This window comes from Trachinotus anak, unplaced genomic scaffold, assembly GCF_046630095.1.
Source record: "Trachinotus anak isolate AG129_WGS33_773 ecotype Australia unplaced genomic scaffold, CSIRO_AGI_Tana_v1 ptg000009l, whole genome shotgun sequence".
Classification (NCBI taxonomy): Eukaryota; Metazoa; Chordata; class Actinopteri; order Carangiformes; family Carangidae; genus Trachinotus; species Trachinotus anak.
This window is the reverse complement of record NW_027273860.1, coordinates 17,844,888-17,867,880: the sequence shown is the minus strand read 5'-3', so window position 1 is coordinate 17,867,880 and position 22,993 is coordinate 17,844,888. Positions and strand designations below refer to the sequence as shown.

The 22,993-nt window shown below is 43.1% G+C and overlaps 1 protein-coding gene across 16 annotated transcripts in view; it reads left to right on the top strand.

Annotated features, from left to right (window-relative positions):
• LOC139625543 (microtubule-associated protein 4) overlaps nt 1–22,993 on the top strand; it is a 118,541-nt gene that overhangs the window by 82,268 nt on the left and 13,280 nt on the right. For 14 of the 16 annotated variants that reach the window (XM_071485605.1, XM_071485606.1, XM_071485604.1 and 11 more), the window contains 2 exons: nt 19,459–20,573; nt 22,441–22,692. In XM_071485605.1, coding sequence (XP_071341706.1) covers nt 19,459–20,573; nt 22,441–22,692 — 1,367 coding nt within the window. Of the gene's footprint in view, nt 1–9,613; nt 11,399–19,458; nt 20,574–22,440; nt 22,693–22,993 lie in introns of those variants that run through there. The other 2 variants (XM_071485614.1, XM_071485612.1) reach the window with 2 other exon arrangements.

The window sequence follows — 22,993 nt, the reverse complement described above, 5'->3', positions numbered from 1 at the left end:
TCTACTATTCTGAATTTTGAATTTTTGTATTTCAACAACAATATTATGTTGTACATAATCGTGTACATAAAAGCTGGCATAGCACCACCCAGGGTGTGATGCCTGTTTGGTGAAGAGTGTGCACACTCTAGACTCATCTTGAATTAATCTTAAAAAAAGGGAACCATTTTCCATTGTGGATGTAGTAATTAAATAATGAAATGGAAAACATGTAACAAGTATTTAACTCAAAGCTCGCAGCGCTGCTAGCATGGCTGCAGACCAGTAGTCTCATTAATTCAAGAAATCACAGTCTAAGCAAAATTACTTTCTGACCTTTACGTTGCAATGCACCAGCGCCCGTACAAACCTTTGAATGCAGGAGCATGTTGATATGTATGACGTGAAAAAACATGAAAAACAGTCATTCTTTTTTTTTCATGTGACATTTTCAGTCTTTGCATTGCCTCAGGTGCCTCCAGGACGCTGTTTCAGACGTTTCCTGTGCTTCACATTTCTGTATCCAGATTTCTGACTCTATCTTTATTTTAATATCACAAATGCTTGATTGATTTATTAGTTTTCATTGCATTCTTGAAACTGGCTCTATAAATAAACCTGACAGACATGGCATCTAATAGCAGCAGTAATAGATATGTCACACTGTCCATTTTCCCTGCCGTTCTGTATTCTGTGGATTAATTGCCTCTCACTCAGTGTGGATCCCTGTCCCATGAGCTTTTAGTTTAAGGAGCTGGGTTCTCTGTGCTGTTGTGCATCACGGCCAAGAGACTGCATACCCTCTGGGATATCGAGGGGGATGGTAGAAGGAGTGGGAAACTGTTGGTGGATGTGAACGTCTTTTCATGTGTTTACATCTTGTGTGTAAGGGACGTTTGATGACGGTGGTGGCAAATGGCTGCAAACACAAACAGGCTCTGAGGTTTTGTGTTTTTCTGTTTGTGACGGAGACATCGGTGGGTGAAGCAGATCTGGCTAAAGTAGCTAAAGGTGCCAGAGTCATTCATTATGAATGATGAACTTAGATCAGAGAGTCGCAGCTGTTTCTCTGGGAATATTACAACCCATCACACCATACCAATTTGTCATTACTGTGTTATTAATTCATAGAAATTGATGGCACATTCTTTCCCCTCTTTATTTTGTGCTGTTTAGGCACAAGATTAATTTTCTAATCATCAATTTTTTAATCATTATCTCAGTTCTTTGCTTTTGACGATGAATAGCATATGGATAAAGAGGAGAAAGTGGTAAGGTGTGATAGGTAGATGGAAATACTGAGAGGATGTGACATTACTGACACACAGCTTTTATTACTTCTATTTTTTACCTCCACATGCAAGATTTTCATCAGGTCTTTTCATTCAATTGCAGAGAGAATTTGTTCAGCTTAGATTGTCCAGCTGTATCTCAAACAAATTGAATATGGGAGCAGCGTATTTCAGAAATTCTGCAGCCAACATCACAACCACTAAAAACATTGACTGATAGAAACTTAGTAGTTTCAGCACCTGTAGAGCTGAAACTGTAGCTCAATTCATCAATATGTTTATCATCAGAAAAATCTGCAGCTATGTATATCTACTGACCCAGTTTGAATTTGGTGTAAGCATCCCAACATGCCTTTTGCAGCAACAAACAGGGATGCAGAGGATAGCCAGGCCTACAGCTGTTGTAGTTTTTATGCTTAAACAATAACTGTGTCATGGTAAATTTGAGCTGAGATATTAATGATTTAAATTTCAAATATTGGGTAGATTTATCAAAAAATAATGCTAATGCTGTCTCAGCAAATTTTAGAAATCACATCTATGAGAGGAATAGACTGGAAACAGACTGATCTGAGCTCAGTTTGTGTTTGTCGATGTGAGGCAGAGGAAGTCAAGTAAAGACTGTGTGGATTCACTCTGTTGGGGAGCTAACAGCTCTCTGCAGATATCAGGATCACTCTCAGTGCACAAAGTGATCATAAAGTGGACGCCTGGACTCAGTTGAAGCATCTGCTACTTACAGTCCATGCATAGGGATATATGGGATAGCACTTATTTTGTAAAATATGCATAATGATGCACATGAGTCGTCATCTAATTGAATCAGGAGTCAGCTCTTGATTCTTCAGACGCTCCCCTACCCATCAGCACCACACATCCCCCCAAACCATTTCCCCCAACCCCCCACGTAGCCAGAGCTGGCACACTGATGAGGAACCAGTTACCATAGCAACAGCAGGCCGTTGCTTGGGCGAATAATGGGAAGAGGGGCTACTAAGGAAACAATGGATGTTTAGTAAGGATGGGCGTGAGCTATAAATAGACATCACTAAAGACTGTCTGTCTTCCTCCGTCATCCATTTCTCCAAACCTCCCCACCCCCCCTTCACCACCACCCTCCACTGACCTCCCCCCCTCACACACACCTGTGATCATCACTTCATCTTTCTATTCCTGCCTGCCAGAGGTGAATTAGCATACACAAAAAGGCCCGTCTGTATTCTGACCACAGCGAAGGCATTTCTCCCTTTTTTAGATGACGTGCTGTCAGGCATGTTCAGATAGACCACATCTCATCTGAATATCCTGCCCATGCTCATCACACATTTCATACTGAAGCAGGATGGAAACTGTGAGAAACAAGACAACATGATACAAATATCAAAAACACTGATTGCGTTTGTGAGAAACATAAACTGCTACAAAAAAAACCCATCACACATATTATTATTATTATTTTAACGTGTCACACAATATGCTTTTGCTACTCAAAGTGGAAACAGACAACTTTCAAACTTGAAGTGGGATTACTGTCGGCACCACTGACACAAAGACCGCATCATAACATGGCTACTGCTGTGAGCTGTCCAACTCAAGAAACAACCGTATGAATCCCAACTTGAACTAAACTAAAAAGATTTCAGTGCTATGATAAAAGCAGTAATAGGTAGGCAGGTTTTGTTGCTTACTGATCTAGTAGAAATAAAGCCAACTGAATCAGTTTTGAACGTCGAGTGAATGCCTGTCCAAGGTTCATCATTCTCCGTCTCTGCCTTCTTTGTCTCCTCTCACATCAGGGCTCTTTTGCTGAGTAGAGTTTACACAATTATTCTGCCATTTCCTCTACCTGTGAAAAGCCACTGGTAGTTACTGCAGAAAATAGAAGCGCTGTCCTTTTCCTGCTTTGGTTGCACAATGGCAGACACCATTCCTTTGTGCTGTAAATTGAGCCCTCATTTTTACAGGTGGTTCAGTATCTGGTGGCAGACAGACTGAAAGCGAGGCTTACTGGGGACCAATCTAAATGCAGATGATGTTATTATTATTCTATAGCCATCACACTGTGCAATCAACATTTACATCATAATTATGTGTTAAAGCAAAAAAGTTGCCTATTGCCGCTTTAAGCCCTGGATTGGCTGTGCAGTGGTTGACAGGTACTTAAAGAGTGACACAAAGCAGATGTGATGTTGACTGTGAACTCTGAAGCTAAACTCACACGGCAGCAATTAAACCCTAACCCCAATTCAACTATTTTTTCCCCCTCCTTTAATAGACACATCGCACATGCTGTTGTGTTTCAGTCATGCCAGCAGTGTGGCTTTAGAGATGGCGGGGTCAGTTTGGTTGGTGCTCTGCTTTGACCCAGCATGAAACGTCTCAGTATCTGTTGGATGGATACCCATGGTCCCCAGAGGATGAATCCTACTGACTTTGGTGATCCCCTGACTTTCTTCTCGTGCCACTAGCAGGAACAATTTTTCACTTATCCAGTAAAAAATATCTCAATATCAACATGATGGATTAGCATGAACTCTTGTACAGACATTCATGGTCCCCAGAGGATGAATCCTAATGGTTCTGCCGATCCCTGACTTTTGTCGCACTATTGTCAGGTCTAATTCCAATTTAGTTTGTGACTAAATACCTGCAAATCTAATGACAGAGCTTCTAGCATGGCTGTAGACTCTTGTATCACGATATAAAACATGGTCCTGATGCACACCGTGGTTTCAGTATAAGTTTGACCCAAGTTACAGTATAAGTGCCCCGCTGTAAACATTTCACAATGCAGGATTTGTACTCTCAAGATTGACATTGTTGAAAATTTGAATGCTTTCCGAACCTCACAGCTGTTTCCTGTCACTTTTCCTCTGAATCAATGAAGCCATTTAAAGGTGACATGCAGCCCTTTAATGGCCACAGCTTGTCTAGTCTTTATGCCCTCGTAGTGGCCTGCATGGGTTATTAGGCACAGTTCTTCTGTCAACCAGTGGGATTATATAACACTTTGTATAGTGTGTGTGTGTGTGTGTGTGTGTTTGTGTCTTTGCCAGCCAACCAGTCAGACGAGGTGAGGTCATCTATTTGGTGCACTGTGTGTGTATGTGTGTGTGTGTGTGTGTGTGGGTGGGTGGGTGTGTTGTCCCCATGGGACTCTGGTGTCAGTTTTGTACTTCAAGAGGCAATCAGACTGGGAGAGAAGTTGGGATGAACCATGACAGATGTGACACACAGAGGCAGTGACAGTACACCAGCCTAAAGCATGTCTATCCACCTGCCAGCACGTCTACCTAAATACCTGTCTGTCTGTCTGTGCAGGTGTGATGTGAAGTGTGTGACAGACAGTGACTGTGATGTGGTGATGGGGGGAGTCAGGGTTTTGTGACCAGGCAGACAGACAGTTTGAGCAATGGAGCAGGCTCTTGCTGATGTGACTGTACAGTGATTGAGATGTTTGGCACTTTGGTGGAGACATGCTCTCTAACTGTCTTTTAATGGTGTCCAAACAAGTAGGTGTCATCTGGAGCTGTTTGCAATAGAAGGATGGAAGGACTGAAGGGAGGAAGAAGACAAACTATTGACCATATAACATGTCAGACATGCGCTGTGTGTAGACACCAATGCAGGGAGATACCTTAACATTACAGACCATAACATTTGACCGAAGCATTATATTATCTTTTTATTATCAACTATTCCCCTGAAGGGACCAAAGTAAGTATTGTTCGTGTAGTAACACAACACAACACAACATATGTCAATTCAATCAATCCAGCTTTATCAGTAAAAACCATCACTTTGTGGCAACATATCATTCATGTAATACTTTTGGAAGATCTCCTGGTCAAACACCCGTCACTTTATAAAAGCACAAAATTAGCCCAAAACGTAACAGTCTTTCACACAAGTAGCGACCCCTGAAACTGCACTCTGCTGCCTGATTGTTACTGACACACCCCCTGCTGTGCATCTCCTCACACATCCTTGAAGTCAGGCTCATGGTGGGTCACCAAAATACCAAACCTGCGTGCACCGTGATGAAAATGCCACGTCCCTGAAGCGAAGGCCCACCATTCACTCTGTGCTGTCATAACAACAGCAGCAGAGCTCTTCTTGTAATACGTGGTGCTCTGCATTCGTGAAGATGGTAAACCGGATGGAAAGCTTTCAGAGACCTCAAACTAAAAAAAGCAGCAGTTCAGACTTTAAAATCTTGCGCTGGCTGAAAGACAGTCATGGGGGAAATGTTTGTCAGGATGAGTGTGTGTGTGTGTAAATGGCGCTAATCCTCATTTGCTCATTGTAAATGAAATGACACCAGCTTACTCTACTGAGGAAGTATGAGGCAACTTCCAGGAACCACTATCATGTTTTTTTAATTCCTGTAGTCATGTTTTCTTTTTTTTTTGTACTGGAAACATATTTACATCATCTAAATCTATTTTTTCCTGGAAGACTGGAAATAGCCCAGCTGCTGTTTGCAGTTACTTGGTAACAGAATCTGAGTAAAACTGCACAGTTTTGCCGGTACAGACGTCAGGCTCTCTCCACGGAGGCGTCATCCATCTACACATGTAGTAAAAGCTTCTTAAATGAGCTATTTGTAGCTTTTGCTATTGATACATAGCCAACATTAGCATTAACAGCATCTTTCATGTCTTTTCTTATACTGAAGTTAGCATGCTAACCAGCTAGCCCTGGCCTCATTGGCCCATCTCATCACTGCATTGTCCAGTCTGCCCTAAAGACATATTTTTAAACCATGGCACAGAAATGCATTGTCATGTTAGACAGACTTCCTTTTTTGCATTAAATCATTTTCACCTCTGGTCCACTGTAGTGTTGTTGCTATAGACATACAGGTGTAGCCATCAGGTGCAAGACAAGAAGAAATAACAATGTCTAGAGCTTTAATTCTGTAAGAGATTTAGATATTTGTATTTTCAGTCTCGTCTATGAGCTGGGAGGCAGATGTTCTGTCTTTCCCTTTGCCTTTTTGAGTGTGGTATTAAAACATTTACTTTTCTTTTAAGTGTATTCCCATCTTTCTTCTTCTAATGCCAGTCAGGCATGACTTTTTTGTCCAGTGGGAAAATAAAGCTCACGTTCATTTAGTGTTTTATGAAGCAGTTCTTCTTCTGGGGATTACGGACCATCTGCAGTTGTGTTTCTGTTTATTAGACCTTGAGTTGGGAAATAGTATTCAGTGAGGTGATTTTGGATCCCCTGGAATCATCAGGTTTCACAGTTTAATAGGGTCCAAGACCAGATTTAGAATTAAAGAAGGTAAAGGTCAAGATGCCTGTTGGATTGTGATGTGGCTTTAATTTGCTGGCCCTCAGAGGACACATGCATGTCTATATGTCTGTGCCATTCATTGTCCTTTACTGACATTCAGTGCAGCTGCTTCAAAGCCATTATCAAACCCACAAGTGAAGTAGAGAAATAACTTTTCAGAACTTCAAGATGCAGTAGACAAAACCAGACAGAAGCATTGTACCCTTTAGCCCTGTGTGTTGTCCTGACCTTCCCTGTCCTGTAATGCTGGCAGGAGGCGACATGTGCACCCACACAAAATATCCATTGCCCTCACTATATCTTCTACCAATCGTCCTTGCTTCTGTCTCCATCCTCGACTGGTTGCCCCAGTAGTTATTCCCTCTCCCCATAATATTTTGCTGTGATTCCTACTTCCACGCTCAGACCTCATAAACTTAGCCCATTCATCCTTCTCTCTGCCCTCATCTGTCTGTTTGCTCCTCACCCTCAGTCCCGCCATCCCTCGCTTTGTCCCTGTTTGCCCGTCTGCCTGTTATAAATCATTGTTTTCTGTCGACGTTCAGCCCTCAGTCCGAAGCGACAGCCACGGGAACGCCTGTAACCGCTGGCTGTTTTGACTGGCACTGGACACACGCGCACACACACACACATGCACACGCTTGCACACGTACACGTATATTCAAAGCTTGGCTTCTCCCTTTTGCCTGCCCTTACTTTTCAATCACATACTGACCATTGCCTTAAGGCAGGCTGGGTAGCCCCAGATGTTTGACAGTGTTTACATATGTATGTATATTGACATGTATTTTGTGCGTGCAACCATAAAATGAAATATTGACACCATCTGATCACTGCACACTGTTTGGCATTAACAAATAAAAGCCAGAACGTTATAACGGCTGTGAAAAAAAAAAAAAAAAGATGAATTTACCTGTAGGATAATGGCTTGCATGGTAAATTTGTTATGTACTTTTCCACAGCATAAATTTTTTTCAGTACATCAGAGCTTACTGACCACTTTATTCCTCTGAGTTTGTCCTTTTGACAGAAACACTGTTTTCCTTTACTAATTGTGAAGATTAATGGATTTCAATTGCTTCTACTTTGCTGTTTTTTCTATCAGTGTCAAGCTATTGCCAATTAAATCCCAGAACTCCCTGCAGAAGTTAAAAACATGTGGAAAAGCTATTCTCTTTTATTGTGATTTATTCTTTAGCTGTAAAACATATGAATCCAATAAATTAGCACAGTATTCTCCGAATATATGTATTTCTCCATAGTGTGTGTATATATGAATTCCATGCAGTGTTGTGGTATTCAAATTGATATTGTGTGTTCAAATAACAAAGCGCATTTGTGTAGCACCTGTATATTATCAGTTACCTGATACACAGATAATCTGATGTGTCATCACAGCTCATCTATATATATACAGGTGTGTGCACACTCAGGCTTACCTGAGGAAAATCAGTGTGTGAAATCAGTGTGTGTGTAGCTCTACAGGGATTTTTTGAATGTGAAGGTGCCTTTTGATGCTTCCCAGGCTTTAATGTGAAACATCTGTGCAGGAAGGGCAAATATTCATTCATTTAGGTAGAAGCAATTGGAATTAATTAGTGAATTAGAGCAGTATTGAGGAAATGTGCATTATCCTGCAGATCAGAAAACAAGGAGACATTTTACTAAAATACGATAAAATATCAAAACTACTAAGCACTTACTCATCAGGAATAGTTTCCCATTATAATTTCCTGAGCCTGTTACTGTAAAAGTCATATTGCTGTACGAACAACAATAAATTAATCAGTGCCCCATTAGCCCTCATGATAGCGTCAGTAAACGTTTGCCTGTGTCGTTTAATTTAATCTGAAATGGCAGTTTTGTTGCGAACAGGAAGACAGAATGGAGCTGAAATTGTTTCTGTGCAGGAAGCCAAGCCGAGCTCCGGTTCAACGCCGACAGACTGGACTCAGTCTGTTCGTCTGAGTTAGCCTGAATTGTGTGTGTAACTGTGTGTGTGCACGTCTGAATGCGGCAGTTCTATGTGGCAGACTGATTACTCAGGTGCATGCACTGTGTGTTTACATCCGTATATGTGTGAGAACATGCAATTTGTCTGTATTTTTGATGATCGAAGTGTGTGTGTGTGTGTGTGTGTGTGTGTGTGTGTGTGTGTATATGTGTGTGTGTGTGTGTGTGTGTGTGTGTGTGAGAATGGTAGGAGTGTGTGAGGCGTAGTGTGATTCATGACCAGATGCAGTCTGACAGACATCGCAACCTCTTTACCAGAGGCTTTACTCCTTCCTCTTTTTCTTCTTCTACTTCAAAAGGCTGGGCGATGCACTGATCATCTCATCTCATACACACATACACAGCCATTCAAATACTCTCACAGCTGTGTCACCTTCTCTCATCCGATCCGTCTCTCTTTCTTTCCCTCTGGCTACCACACACCTGCACATGGTGGAGCCGAGCGTGTCTGCTGCCTTACAACAAGGGACCTGTTGTTTGTAACACGGCTGCACAAAGCCCCCCCCCCACCCCCCCCCCCACCACCACCACCACCACCATCACCACCACCACCAGAGAGACAGTACACTGGACCCATTTTATTTTTTTTACATTACACACAACACTGGGTCAGACAAAAGAGAGGAGCTAATAAAGTACAGAGGAGGGGTGTGTGAAGTGAGGAGAAAAAGTGTTTCTGAGTGTGTGTGTGTGTGTGTGTGTGTGTGTGTGTGTGTCTGATGCGTAGTATGTGCATGGTCTGGAAAGGTCTTGAGTTCAAATCCACTCTCCCCCCGAAGCGCCTGCCTCAGCCCCGACTCAGCCCTCACCAGGGGGAAGGCAGAGCTCTGTGTGTGTGTGTGTGTGTGTGTGTGTGTGTGTGTGTGTGTGTGTGTGTTTTTTTTTCTTTTTTTTTTTTTTTTACCATGAGACAGAGCTAGAGAAAGAAAGAGGTTGAGGGAAGGAAAACGTGGAGTGAAAGAGAAAACTAGAGGGGAGGGGGCTTACTCACTCCACCACAGTGGGTGGGATCTGGGAACAGGCAGTAGCCAATTGGCAGCCACAACTGGGTCATGTGACTGCTGTGATAATCAGTGAGAGAACCAGAGGGAGAGAGAGAGAGAGATGGAGCAAGGGAGAGAGCTGCACAGCCAGTTCACCCTCAGTGTGCGTTTGAGTTCAGAGCGGAGACGCAGCACAAGAGACACACACACAAACAGAGCGCACCTGAGTGACTGAAAAAAAAAGGAACAGCACAAAATAACAAAGAGAGAGGGAAGAGAAGTGGTGACAGTTACCTCTAGACACCTGAGACTGAAACAAAGACAGACGGTGAAACAAAGAAAAGGGGAGAAAGAGAATAGAAAGGGGAGACAGCATGTCTTCTCTTTCCGATCAGCAGCCCGGCTCTCCTTTCTCTGACTACAGTGAGCTGTGTAAGGTGCCGGCCCTGTCACCCTCAGTGCCAGCTCAGAGCTGGGATTGGCAGCACCCTTCGGGCTTGGACATGGGCACCCCGAGGGGCCTGGTGGTAGGTGATGGACCTCTGGCGCCAACTGGACTCACAGACGAAGACAAGCTGTGCTTCTTTGAGCATCCAGGTAGGGGCAGCATGGACGCAGAGCTGAAGGTGCCGGGGAGTGTTGGGGGCATCTCAGGAAGCACCTCACTGGGTAACGCCTCACTGGGTAGTGCAGGGGAGAGCCCAGACAGCCCTCTCTCCTCCTCCCCATCCCCCTCCCCAGCTTCCCCAGGCAGGTTACCCTCTGCCCTGGGATGTGGTGGCATCAGCAGGGTGTCCCTGCCAACGGTTCCTGGCTCTCCGGTCAGGCGTGTGGAGCTGTCATCACCAGCTACTGCAGTAGCTCCACAGTCAATGGGAGCCTCGCTGATGGAGGCATCTCCAGTAGATGGAGACTCTCCATCTGAACCATGGAACAGCTCCAGTTTTGCTGAATCCAGCCCAAAGGTTGCCATGCCCCAGGTGGCCCCTAACTACTGTGTTATAGGAGTTGTCAATGACAACCATTCGGAGAGGGGTGATGAGGTTGTTGCTGGGGCCGGGGCTGCCCTGGGGGCTCTGCAGTTATCCCAGGGCTCTTCAGGGGACAACAGTGATGAGGAAGAGATGGAAGAAGAGGAGGAGCTGGAGCCCTGTTTCATGGGGCGGGCTCAGCAGCAGAGGAAGGCTATGCGGCGAGCAATGTCTGAATGTTCCCACCTGTCAGTACCCACCAGTCTAGAGCTGCCTGATAAATACCCAGGTGGCAATGGGGCAGGACTAGACCAGCTGGTTTCACCCATTGGTGGTCCACGTCGCTCACCACACTCCATGAAGCGCTCACTGACCGTCGCAGAAGATCAGCCCCCGACCCCGCCACCTACCCTCTCAGCAGCGGGCGCCACACACACAGACCTGCGGCAATCCCCGCCTGAACCCCGCCTCTGCCTCTCCCCATTCCCACCACTGAGCGATGACAATGCTGGCTTCTCTCTCACACCACTAGAGGCCTCGATGGAGGGCTTTAGGGTGGAGACGGAGCCCGGTGGTATCGTACTTCCAGTGCCCCTCAGCCCGAAAGGGTTCGGCAGCATGGACACCAGCTGTGCTCTGACTGTAGGCGCCAACACTGATGCCAAATCTGACATGGTTAAAGGTGCTGAGTTTGACAGCGATGAAGCAGTGGATACTAAACCCAACACTGGTGCGAGTGGAGACTTTGGAGCTGGCAACACTTTGACAGTGGCAGGAGGTGTTGATGGTGACCTCGCAACTGGTGGCTATAGCAACCTTGGCTTGAACTCCAGCACCAATCCTTTCATCACAGTGGATGGTAGGTGGAGGTGATGTTTGCGATCTCCCCTTTTTAATTCTTGTTCGCCGATTGTCAACGTTGAGTGCCGAACATGTCTGCACGAGGAAAAAGAGTTTGTTGGTTAACCTCTTACTATACTACCCACTGGTCTGCCTTCACTATGTAGACATTTGACAGACTGCTAGTCTGATGAAGAGTCTCAAGAATATGAGCATGTAATATAGACAGATTGGACTCTTGTCCTTGTGGTCATTGATCGTTTAATCCATCAAATAATCCACAAGTACAACACAGGGAGAGGATGTAACCTAGTATCTGTCGGGTCTCAAAGGGTAGTGGGTACGGCATGCAAGCAGGTAAAGGTTATGTCTCGATCAAGTGCTGTTTTCCGTCTTTAGACACTGTAGTTTTGCAGTCTGTGGGCTACAATGAAGCACATGGAAGAGATGCAGAATTCAAATAGCATCTCAGCACTGCACTTATTATTGGGGGCTACTGTATTGTGATAAAAGCAGGGCAGATTGTGATAAGATTGTGGGTGTTTTGGTCTCTTGATGAAGTCGGTGATTCATTGTCTTAGTGCTTTATTGATTGACTCCAGTCAGTGTCTATCTGGATTTGGTTTTTCTGGTCTAAGCCGGCCTGAGAATAGAGCCAGACTGAAAGGGGGAGTGTCAGACAGCGCGAGACAGAGAGTGAAAGAGAAATGAAAAGCTGTGAGAAGTCGACAATAACGGAGCAGCCCGCCGCAGGCTACTTGACATTCCGGGTTGGTAGTATCTGTCTCATTGTGTCGGTCAAACACACAAGTGCAATTTTAGGTGCTGATCTGCCAGAAACTGTACAGAGTGTGTGCATAATTATTTAACAGTGTGTGAGCATTGGAATAAAAGGTATGTCGTCTCAGTTTGTGCATTGTTGGACACAGGTGGGCGTCTGTATGTGCGACTCAGCGTGTCTGTTCATGTGCATGTTCATGTGTGATGCGGCACAATAGGCTTGCAGCACAAGGCTGTGTAGACGCTGACTCTCCAGCTGACATTTGGACGCAGGGTCAGGACAGCACAGCTCATTACAGTTGAAGGAGGCTCTGTCTTTGTCCTGCCTCATTTTCTCTCATGCTTCAGCTTTCCTTCAGTTTCTGTTTGTCTACGCCGCCGTCTCGTTCTAGCTCTTTCTTCTGTCTTACTCTGAATGCTCATTAGACCCTTAGTGAGGACAGGCAGAGCCAAAATGGCTGAAAGGGGGTCATAGTCACGTCGAATGATGATCACCTCTGTGTCAAAATGGGGTCATCGACTAGGATGTGTGGCCCAATATTGTGGCGCTATCAGTAATGACCATATTTCTTTCACTCTGTCTCCGTCCCCACACTTTCTCTCTCTTTACTTTCTCTGTCTCTTTGTCTCTTTTCTCTCCTCCCTGTTCATACACCAGGGTTGTTTTTGTCGCTCGCCACAAAGCCAAGTGTGGCAGAGGCTGCCAGCCTGGCCACTGGTCTGTTAAAGGGGCAGTGATCTTTATTTTCTGCCCCCTGAAGTCTAAATAGGAGCACGGCATAGTCACCTAGCCACAGGCTGTGTGCTGTGTTTATGTGTTTACTTTCATACCAAGGTCATGAAATGATTTCTGCAGCTCCTGCTGTTATAGCCACAGTGGACAAAGCTCAAAAACACTGGGTTCTTTGGAAAAAAAAAGATGTTTTGGAACAGTGATATATTGTAGGCAATGCATGAATCTCTAATGTATGAGCTGCCAAAGTGCAGCATACTATAGCTTGGTCTTAGTTCCATCTCTGTAGAGGGGATATGTGAAACAATAATAAACAGATTTTAAACTGAGAAAAAGAAGAAAGAGGGTTGGGTGGAGTAGAAAGAGAAAACAGGACATAAAGAGAAAGAAATGGAAGCAGAACCATGATGAACCATGTTTGGATAGATGGGGAAGACATAAAGAATAAAGAGAATGAATGGGAAAAAAGTTAAAAGTGTATAGAGAGGAGGAAGAGGAAGAAATAAGAAGAAGAACAGAAGGATTAGTAAAATGAAATAGTGCACAAAGCGGAGTTCCCACCGATTTGAAAAGAGGGAATTTAAATAAACTTTAAATAAACCAAAAGAGGTCAGTGCATCAGCAGACACAAAGCAGATCCCACACTAAGCATACACCCCGAGTCGGTGAGTAGATCTACTGTCATGTCAAATTCTTTTTGTCCTGTAATATTTCCTGGTTTCAGGGAGATGTTCAGCTGCCTTCACTCAGAGAGTCCAGCAGATAATTGTCGCATGAATAAAAGAAGAAAATGTTTGGACTTGGGCACGTGTTTGCTTTTGCTGATCGTTGTCAGTTTGCTGAAATGCAACAGTGTCTGTAAAAGTATCGAAGTTCGATACCCAGCCCTGATCTTCACACAAAGCATTATGGGAGCTGCAGTGCCAAAAATTTCAAGCGTATACGTCACAAATTGAGATAAGGAAAAAGAGAGACAACACATAAAGGAGAAACAATTAAAGTTAATTGTTTTTATTCTACAGCACAAAATGTGAGACAGGTGCTCTTTTCTGTCCCTTCATGTAGATATATGTGTAGTGTGTTGGCAACCTGTGGGAATACAAAGCTACAGTATCTGTCACATCACAAAGGATGGCTTTTCAGTGGTTGCAGTGGTTATGTCACAAGTCTGTAAATAAAGGGAATAAAAACAGTGTTTAAAGCAGCTCTGCTACGGACACCTTTAACAGCACCAGCTGCCTGGCTGTAATGTTACTAAGACAGCCAAGGTCTCACACTTCAGATGCAACAATCAATCACAAAGTCAACTCTTCACAACCACTTAAAAGTGGTTGGACTTTGTTGGATGATGTGCTACTAAAAGGCAGTGATGAAGTGTGGCCTTCACTTCACTGAGAGTTGCTGTTGTCAAGACTGACGATCTCTGCTTCACCATAGAGCTTCGAGCGCCGTGGAGCACAGAGTGACATCGCTTTAATGAGACGGCGTCTGTAAGAGCTGATTTTCATAATCCACTTGAGGAGCCAAATGACGGCTTTAGAAATCAGTCTGAGTAGTTTATTAAGGACTGGAACATCGGCTGATCACAACTCCACCTTAAACTCTGTGTAATTGCTTTGGATTCCTTATGGAAGATGAAGATGATGGACGTTTTCATTGGCTCTCACTTAAGGAGCTTGAATAGTAAGGAAAACTTGCAGTAATAGTGATATACAGCAGTATTGTGCAAAAAGTCTGAAGGGACCAGTGCAGCAGATACTCTTAAACATATGCATATGTATGCCATGCTAATGAACAGCTTCCATTATGCTTTATAAATGACAATCATGCCTTTTTGAAACTACTTGAAATGAGGCAGCTATTGTAATGATGGAGCAGAGACAGCATATTTCACCATAGTAATAAGACAAGACAAAAAAAAAACAGAATTGAGGCGCTGCTCTTCAGGAGAGTCTGGACTTAACTGCCCTAAATGAGCTCTAAGTGTTATCATTATGTTAATGAAACCTTCAAATGAATTGGCTCGCCGCACACTGATTCTCATTGTTCTCTGCTGTCCTGAGCCAACCCAGTGGTGTCCCGGAGCCTCGGCAGCTCTGCGGCTGCAGCAGGTTCAGATCCTGCTAAAAATGTGGCTTGCAATGGTGGCAAGCAATGAGGCACTGCAGAAAGACCCAGCTTTTCTGACAACAGTGATGTCATTTTGATACCTGATTTCTACAGACATTGGGCATCATGCAGGAACATTTTCATATTCTGTTTCCTGTAACTTTCTTTATTCTGTACAGTTTGCTCATGCAAGGGTTTCAAGTAGCTGCGCAAGTTTGCTGCAGATTGCTCATTTATTTATGAATTTATTAAATAACTACCTCTGCCCCACCCCTACAATGAATAAATGAATAAAAAACATAAAAAGAGAGAGAAAAAACTAAAAGGACTAAGATTTGGTTTAGCTCAATTCAAAATATACTGTATAGTTGTTCTTATTCCTTTGTCCTGCCCCCCTCCTTCCCTCCCAGATGAATGCTACCTTTACATGAGCATCTTTCGTCAGGTGAGAGTTCACCAGTAGCACACCCATCCTGCAAATGGCTAAATAAAGATGTGTTTAGACTTAAAAGCCAAATATTCGGTCATGACTCATGCATTTTGTTCGTTCCCTAAGAGAAACTTCTCGGAGGAATACAGTGGTGACTGTAAAAAGCTGTCTCACACAGGTGCAACAGAGCACAGAACAGCCCTCCTTCAGGATGAATAGTCCCTTTTCAGAGCTGATATTTTGACTTGTCAGAGCAGGAAAAAGCACAGGGTTGCGAAGCCAGGTAAATGAAATCCATGTTATTCTTCACACCTGTGCTTTTCTTTTCTTACCCTGACATTATCACCTGTGTGGGTTTGCCACAGTGAAGCTCTTCATGTGAGTGGTTCGTACACGATACGCAGTGGCTTCATTGAAATAAAAACATCAGATACTTAACATGAATCTCACATTCATATGGTCAAAATGAATTCTTGGCTGAACTCCAGGAGTTATGACTGACATCATGCCGAACCTCCACGCTGCCAGCGTGCTCTGAAATATCTCCTTCGCTAATGCTCCCTTTCACCCTTCATCCACCCTCGAGGCACACCCTTTGTCCATGAGTGGTGCTTCCAGTCAGAGGCTGTATCAATAATTCATGTCTTTCTCCAGGGAAGACAGTGATTGCTTTTTCATTTTTTCTCTTTTTGATGCTGGATTGTTCAACCAGAGTCACATTTTCAGCTCATGTGACACCTCCGGTCCCATCGGTCTGTGATTCTGGATTCTGGATTCTGCTTGTTAATTGCATTTGCTGGTAAGAACTGAAGCAGCAGGATTGGAGAAGAGGGATGAGTGGAGGGAAACAGGAATAATGAAGGGGTAAAAAAAAAAAAAAAAGAGTAGACGGACGCAAACAAATGGACCCCTGTCTTAAAGAGAAAAGACAAGTGGAAGTTGAATTTAGTGATTGAGAGACAAATGCAGAGGAAAAGAAGAAGACAATTCCAGCTGCATTGATGACATTTTAATCCATGATTGTCTTGTTTTTTGGACTTTAACAACAATTCTGGGCCATTTGTACCTGATGATGTTTCTGTGACAACGTCTTTGTCAAGTAAAGTCAGTGGCACTGAGGACAAACAGTGGTGACCCTCAGGGTTTATTAACAGCAGGACGAATTAGATGAAATAAAAGAAGAAAATGGACAAAGGAGTAGTACAGAAAGGGTTAAAACCCACCTCCTGCTGTTTGTTTCAATGAAGACATTTTCACCAGGTTTTCCCCAGCTGTGACACATATCAGATTTCTGCCCTAATTACAGGATCAAGTGGATCTCTCGAGTCTCTCATTGTTTACAGTGGAGAAAACGAAGGCCTTGTTTGTTCCTGTTCCTCTTCCCTTTGTCTTGTCACACCGTTGTCTTGTGTTATTTAGGTTAGTTTTTGTTTTCTCATATATCATCACCTATTTGTGACGATATACGGGGCTTTGGTCTGATGTCTGTCACTGTTCCAGGTCCCGGGTCGCTGTATGTTTTGTAAGCAACTGTCATTGTGTTCTTGTCAGAGCTTTACACCTCAATTCCCTTGTCTCGTTCCCTCATTTCCTTTCTTCCTCCCTGTGTTGTCCTCCTTCTGTTTCTTCGGTCCTTTGCTTTTTTTGTACACAAGCTTGCAGGTTCATTTAAGAGGCCATTATCACCATGGTGTGATTTTGTAAACTAAACTAAAAAGCTATAAAACTAAAGTTAATATTAAAAACAGCAACAACAAAGCAGATAAGAAAGAGGAAAACATAAACATTCATCATCAGTTCTTTGTGCTCCCTCTCTATTTGTCTTTCTTCCTGCTCTATCTATTCACCCACTCACTGACTCTCACGCACTTGGATGTAAGACCACCCCTCTCTTTCTTTTGTTGTGATTTTTCAAATTCTCAGTCCTCCGATAATCTGTAATTTTTTTCTCTTTGTTTTCTGATTGGTCTGCCAAAAACGTGTAAAGGCAACAGAAGTGACTGTGAGGGAGAAATTAAAACAACATGTTTTCTGTAAAGTAAACTTTACTTTAACTTTTGCAGTATTTCAGGTGAACAAACCTGCAGTCAGGTCAAGAAATGAATGAATGAAACACCAATCAGATAACTTCTGTTGCCCCTGTTTTGTCCCTGTTGTAGGTGATGAAGCCTGGGACAGAGATTAGAGGTTATATAAGATAAAAGGAAAAGCCGTCATAATATTAGCATTTATTCATATGACTAATGAAACACTGCAACACTGATAAAAAGAACAAGAAAACAAAAGAACAAGAGAACAAAAGGTGGATGGTCAGATGATTACCAAACTGACAACAACATCCCTCACAGTTTATAGACCTACTTCCTGACCACACACTTCTGAGCAGTGAGAGATTTGCCTCCACTCAAGTTTGGTTTTACCACTAAATGAAGTGATTTAGATCATCTGGAGAAACAAAGTGATTTTAAACATGTGGACTTCGGAGGATCCGGCCTCTAATGTGGAACACGACCTGAGTCAGCAAGTTATCATCACCTGAGGTCAGATGATCCCCTTATTTCATCCAGCGAGTCAACAAGAGAGAAAAATCTCCTTTTGTTCTTCCTTGTTTATGTTGCGTGATATTTTGGTTTAGTGGGTCAACAACATCCTCCAGATTCATTAGTCTTCATTTCACATCTGCAGACCAGTTGTGAAATATTCCAGATTTACAAAGTCAGCTTCATTTTAGTTTAACCCACTGACTTATCTAAAGAACCACGAGAGTATAAATCTGCTGTAGGAAAATCTCAGCCTAAGTGTTGATGTCCTGTCGATCTATCTTGTACTTTTAACCTTTCTGTCCAAACTGTTTGTGTCCTCTCTTGTGATAACCTGAGCTGTGTTCCAGGAAGGGATCTGTTTTCATTAGGAGCAATTTCTGCCTTATCAGATGACACTGGACTGTAGAGATTGGTCAAGACAGATGGGGAGAGATAGAGGAGAGGCTGGTAGAGTTCAGCTGTATTGCTCTGTTCCTTCATTTGAAACGTGTGGCGTCCAAGACGAAATGTGAGAATATGAAAAAGGGACACGCCTCGGATAGAAACTAAACATAGGTTGAAGTAATAGCTCAGTGTCCTGGAGGCAGTGATGACGGAGTGGTAGGAAGAGGAGAGGTTACAGCAAAGATGCAGAACTTGTACAGTGGAGGGATGATCTGTCAAGTGCAGGAAGGGGAAGCGACCAGGAGAGATTAAGACTGAGGGAGAAAGCAGATATCTCCTCTGTCTCACTCTGTTGTCCTCCGCATTTGTCTGCACTTTAGATGATCCGCTTGTTATTTGTGTGTCCACACTGAGTCTGATCCAATACTTATTTTGTTATATTTTTGCTTTTTCACAACTGCACACTGCATATTCCAGCTACAATGAGCCATATTACGCTGCTCTAACAAGGTATAATCTACAGTCGGGTTTCCTTTAATGATTTTCCGTATTATTTTGTATTGTACCCTTGAGTATTTGGTGTAATATCTGTGCAGACATGTGTCAGAGTGGAGCATCAAACAGTCGCTCTCGTCCTCCAGCGTGAAGAAAACACTGAGGCTCGTGCAGCTTCAACCAGCGGAGGCGTTTGACAGTTTTTAATAAGCTGTACAGTGTTGCTGAAAATGCAAAGCGCTGGTGGCGGGGGGAGGGGGTGGGAGAGTTCTGTATCTGAGCCCAGGGGCTCACTCTCATAATTTGACTGAGTATAGTTTCAGTGAAGGCTGTGTAAAGCTGCAGTGGGAGTCTGTGCTTCAGTTTGAGTTTCTTTAGTGAGCGAGTCTTTAGGGATGTGTTCTGAGTTCATATTCTGTTTGAGTGATTTTCTCACATGTGTGCAGAGAGATTAAAGTTAGTCCATGATGCTTGTGGCTTCATCTGAGATATGTTTTTGGATTGGACATTGTGCCTGAAGTCAATGATGAGTTCCTGGGTTTTGTAATATATTTCAGTGATTTCTTAATTAAATTAAAACCTTTCATTTCTGTTTTTTTCCCCAGTGAAATCAGACAAAATGGAGAAGAAGGAGGAGAAGCAGGAGGATAACGTGAAGAAGGTGGAACCTGTGGACAAAGCTGAGCAGAAGAGTGTCAAGGTTGAATTTGCAAGCACTGAGACTCCAGCTAAGGTGGAGAAAGAAACAGAGAAGGAAAAGCAGAAAGAGGTGGAGAAAGAGAAGGAGAAAGAAGCCGAAAGGGTAAAAGAGGAGAAAGAAAAAGAAAAGGAGAAAGAGAAGGAGAAAACAGCAGAAAGGGTAAAAGAGGAGAAAGAAAAAGAAAAGGAGAAGGAGAAAGAGAAAGAGACGGAGAAAACAGCAGAAAAGGTGAAAGAGAAAGAGGCTGAAAAAGTTAAAGAGGAGAAAGTGACAGAAAAAGCGAAGGAGACAGACAAGCAGCAAGCAAAGGTGGAGGAGATAAAGAAGGAGACGGAGAAGGGGAAAGAAAAAGAGACCGAGAAAGTGGAGTCGGTGCAACCAAAGGCAGAAAAAGAGGATAAAATCAACAAGGCAGATGAATCACCAGAGAAACCGACGGAGACAGACAAACTGGACATGACCGAGAAAAAGGAGAAAGTGGTGGTGACAGAAAAAGTAGAGGATGTGGAAAAGATGGACAAAAATGAGACGTCCAAAGTGGAAGAAAAGACAGAGAACAAGAACAGTGAGAAACCTTTGAAAACAGAGGTGAAGGATGACAAAGAGCAGCACACTGACAAAGTGGAGAAGACCCCAGAGCAACAGCTGACACCCGTCAAGCTCGATACCAGCTATGACGAGCCGGAGAAGAAGGCTGACACCGAGACGAAGGTGACGGCAGAGGTGGAAGAAACCAAGAAAGAGCTGGCCGACATGGAGGAAGCCAAGAAGAACGAGAAAGACGACAAGGCGGAGAAACCGCCCGAGAAGCCTGCAGAAAAACCGACACAGAAGAACGAAAAGGAGGAGAAGCAGGACAAAATAGCGGCTGAAAAAAAGACTGCTGAGAAGAAGGATGAGAAGAAGGACAAGGCAGCAAAAGCAGAGGGAGGAGAGAAGACCAAAAAAGCAAAACCTGCAGTGAATGGAAGCAGCGCAACACCCAACAAAGACCTGGCAGGCGCAGAGAAGAAGACCAAGGTAGGATTTATTATAGGGTACAAAGATGAGATGTTTCTACTGAACATAGCGATATACTGAAAGGATCCATGGAGCATAAACTGAAAACAGTTGTGGGTCAAAGTTTGTTTCATTAAGATCACATTAGACCAGAAACCAGATCACTGTGTTATAGTGTAAGACATTACATCACAGACGCGTTTCCAACAGGAAAATCAAGGTAAGTTAAAGGGTTCTGTTTTCGTTATGGTATGTGATACCGGAGAATGAGTTTTAATCTTTCATTTTAAGAAAGAGATGAAATTCTAACATCTCACAAACTCTCGCTCCAGTTTACCAAACTTTTTTAGCTAAATCACCTTTATCAAGGTGGAGATTGTTTCCTGTTTTCCCAATAAAAAACAGTAGTTCTCAAAATGTTCTAGCATGCCCCCCTTAAAAGGCTGAAAAAAATAAACCCCCACGCCCCAGGCACAACTTTTATCAGTCATTAACAATGATGGGGAAAGAAATGAAGAGGATCCATGTTGAATTATAATATTCAGCTTGATAGTATCAGCAAACCAAATCATATTCATTCAACTTAGTTTGACAGCAACCCCCACTTCAAAAGGCAATATGACCCCCAAAGGGGCCTGCACCCTAGTTTGAGAACCAGTGATAAACAATAAAGTTTGGGAATTCTTCCTTTGACCTTACAAGAGAAGTGTAAATTACAGCCCTGGACAAGTTGAAGTCTGGTGCTACTGCTTCAAAGGTGCCTTAAGACAACTCCACACACACACACACACACACACACACACACACACACACACACACACACACACACACACACACACACACACACGTCACATCTACTGTATTTTACATGTATAGAAATAGAAAGCCCACAGGGTGGTTTGAAAGTGAGACAGCCTGTTATTTGACCTTAAGCAGTTACTGCACACAGCAAACCAGTGAAGCTTTCCTCTCAACACCAGCTCCTTCCTGGTGAGAGGCAAAGTGAATATTATAGCTCTTACACTGCTCATTACTGGAAAAACATAAATACATTACTGTAATATGTTACAAAGTAAAGCACCGATTCCCAATACTGATAAATATAAAGGAATATAAAACATTTCCACTATCTATTCAAAATATTTTACAATATGTACATGTAAAATATGTTCTCTTTCATTGTAGATGAATAAAACAGGGACATTTCCATTTCGCAGGCAAAAAGAGTAAAATTTGTTTGATTTTATTAACCTTCATTCTTTTTCATCTCATAACATCTATAAATATAAATAGTCCTGATCAATGTCAAAGTAAATCTACACTGTCAATATCAACATATCAAACCTTTAACTGAAATTAATATTATTCTTTAAAAAATAAAAGGAAATCTCATTTTTTAGAGGAAAAAGTACCAAATCTTTAAAACTCTACTGCCTAAGCTTTGTATTTTATATTTACGGTCATTTACATTTCTCTTGTAAAGTTGACAGAGGTCGAAATCGTTTGGAGAAGAAAGTGTGGTATACTTGACGAGAGTTGCACAACATGTTTAATTTTTAGTAACAGGAAGTGATTCATCGTGCATGTTGCTAATGCCTGTGCCTCTGCTTTGTTTATGCCTACTGTATATATACAGTACAAAACATACTGTATTTGCCATATGACTATTTAAAGTCATACGGTTGTATTAACAACAGTTTTGGTTCTAATTATTATTTTTAGCACATCATTTTTTGATCATATTATTTATGATTTAATTGCTGCTTGTGCTGCTGAACCCTGCTGCCGTTATCCTCCATTGTCCTTATTTTTCTTTCTCCATTTCCTTTGCTTCCCCCTCTTATTTTGACCCTCCATCCATCCTGTACATCTTGATCCTGCATCTCAGCCTGCTGCCGGGGCGACCAAACCCAGCACCGCTGCCAAAATGCGGCCAAGCTCTGCGGCTGCTAGCGGTGGTTCGCCCGCAGCCCCTACTAAGCGCCCCACACCCTCCTCCACCACCTCCACCTCAGACAAAAAAACAACCACAGCAAAGGCACCATCCACAACCACTGCTGGCCCAAAGCGGCCCTCCACCACCTCTACCAGCCGCCCCTCGTCATCAGCCACAACCTCTGCACGTGACGTCAAACCCAAGGTGAGTGTCAGCTGTCAGAACATCTGTCCAAAGGCGGCAGAATGCTCCATTACATGGAACAACGCACCAGGATGCACCAGGATTTAAAGGACAACAACAACCCACTGAAAAGTCTATACAAGTCTCCTGGAAGTGCTGTTTTTAAGCATTAAGGTCACACTGACTCAAACTGCAGCCGGACATTAAGAAAACACACCTGATGGCTTTGCATCAAAAAATAAAATAAAATAATAATAATAGTAATAATAATAATAATAATAATACAACTTCTGTATCTAAATGGGTCAGAGTTTAGTTTGAA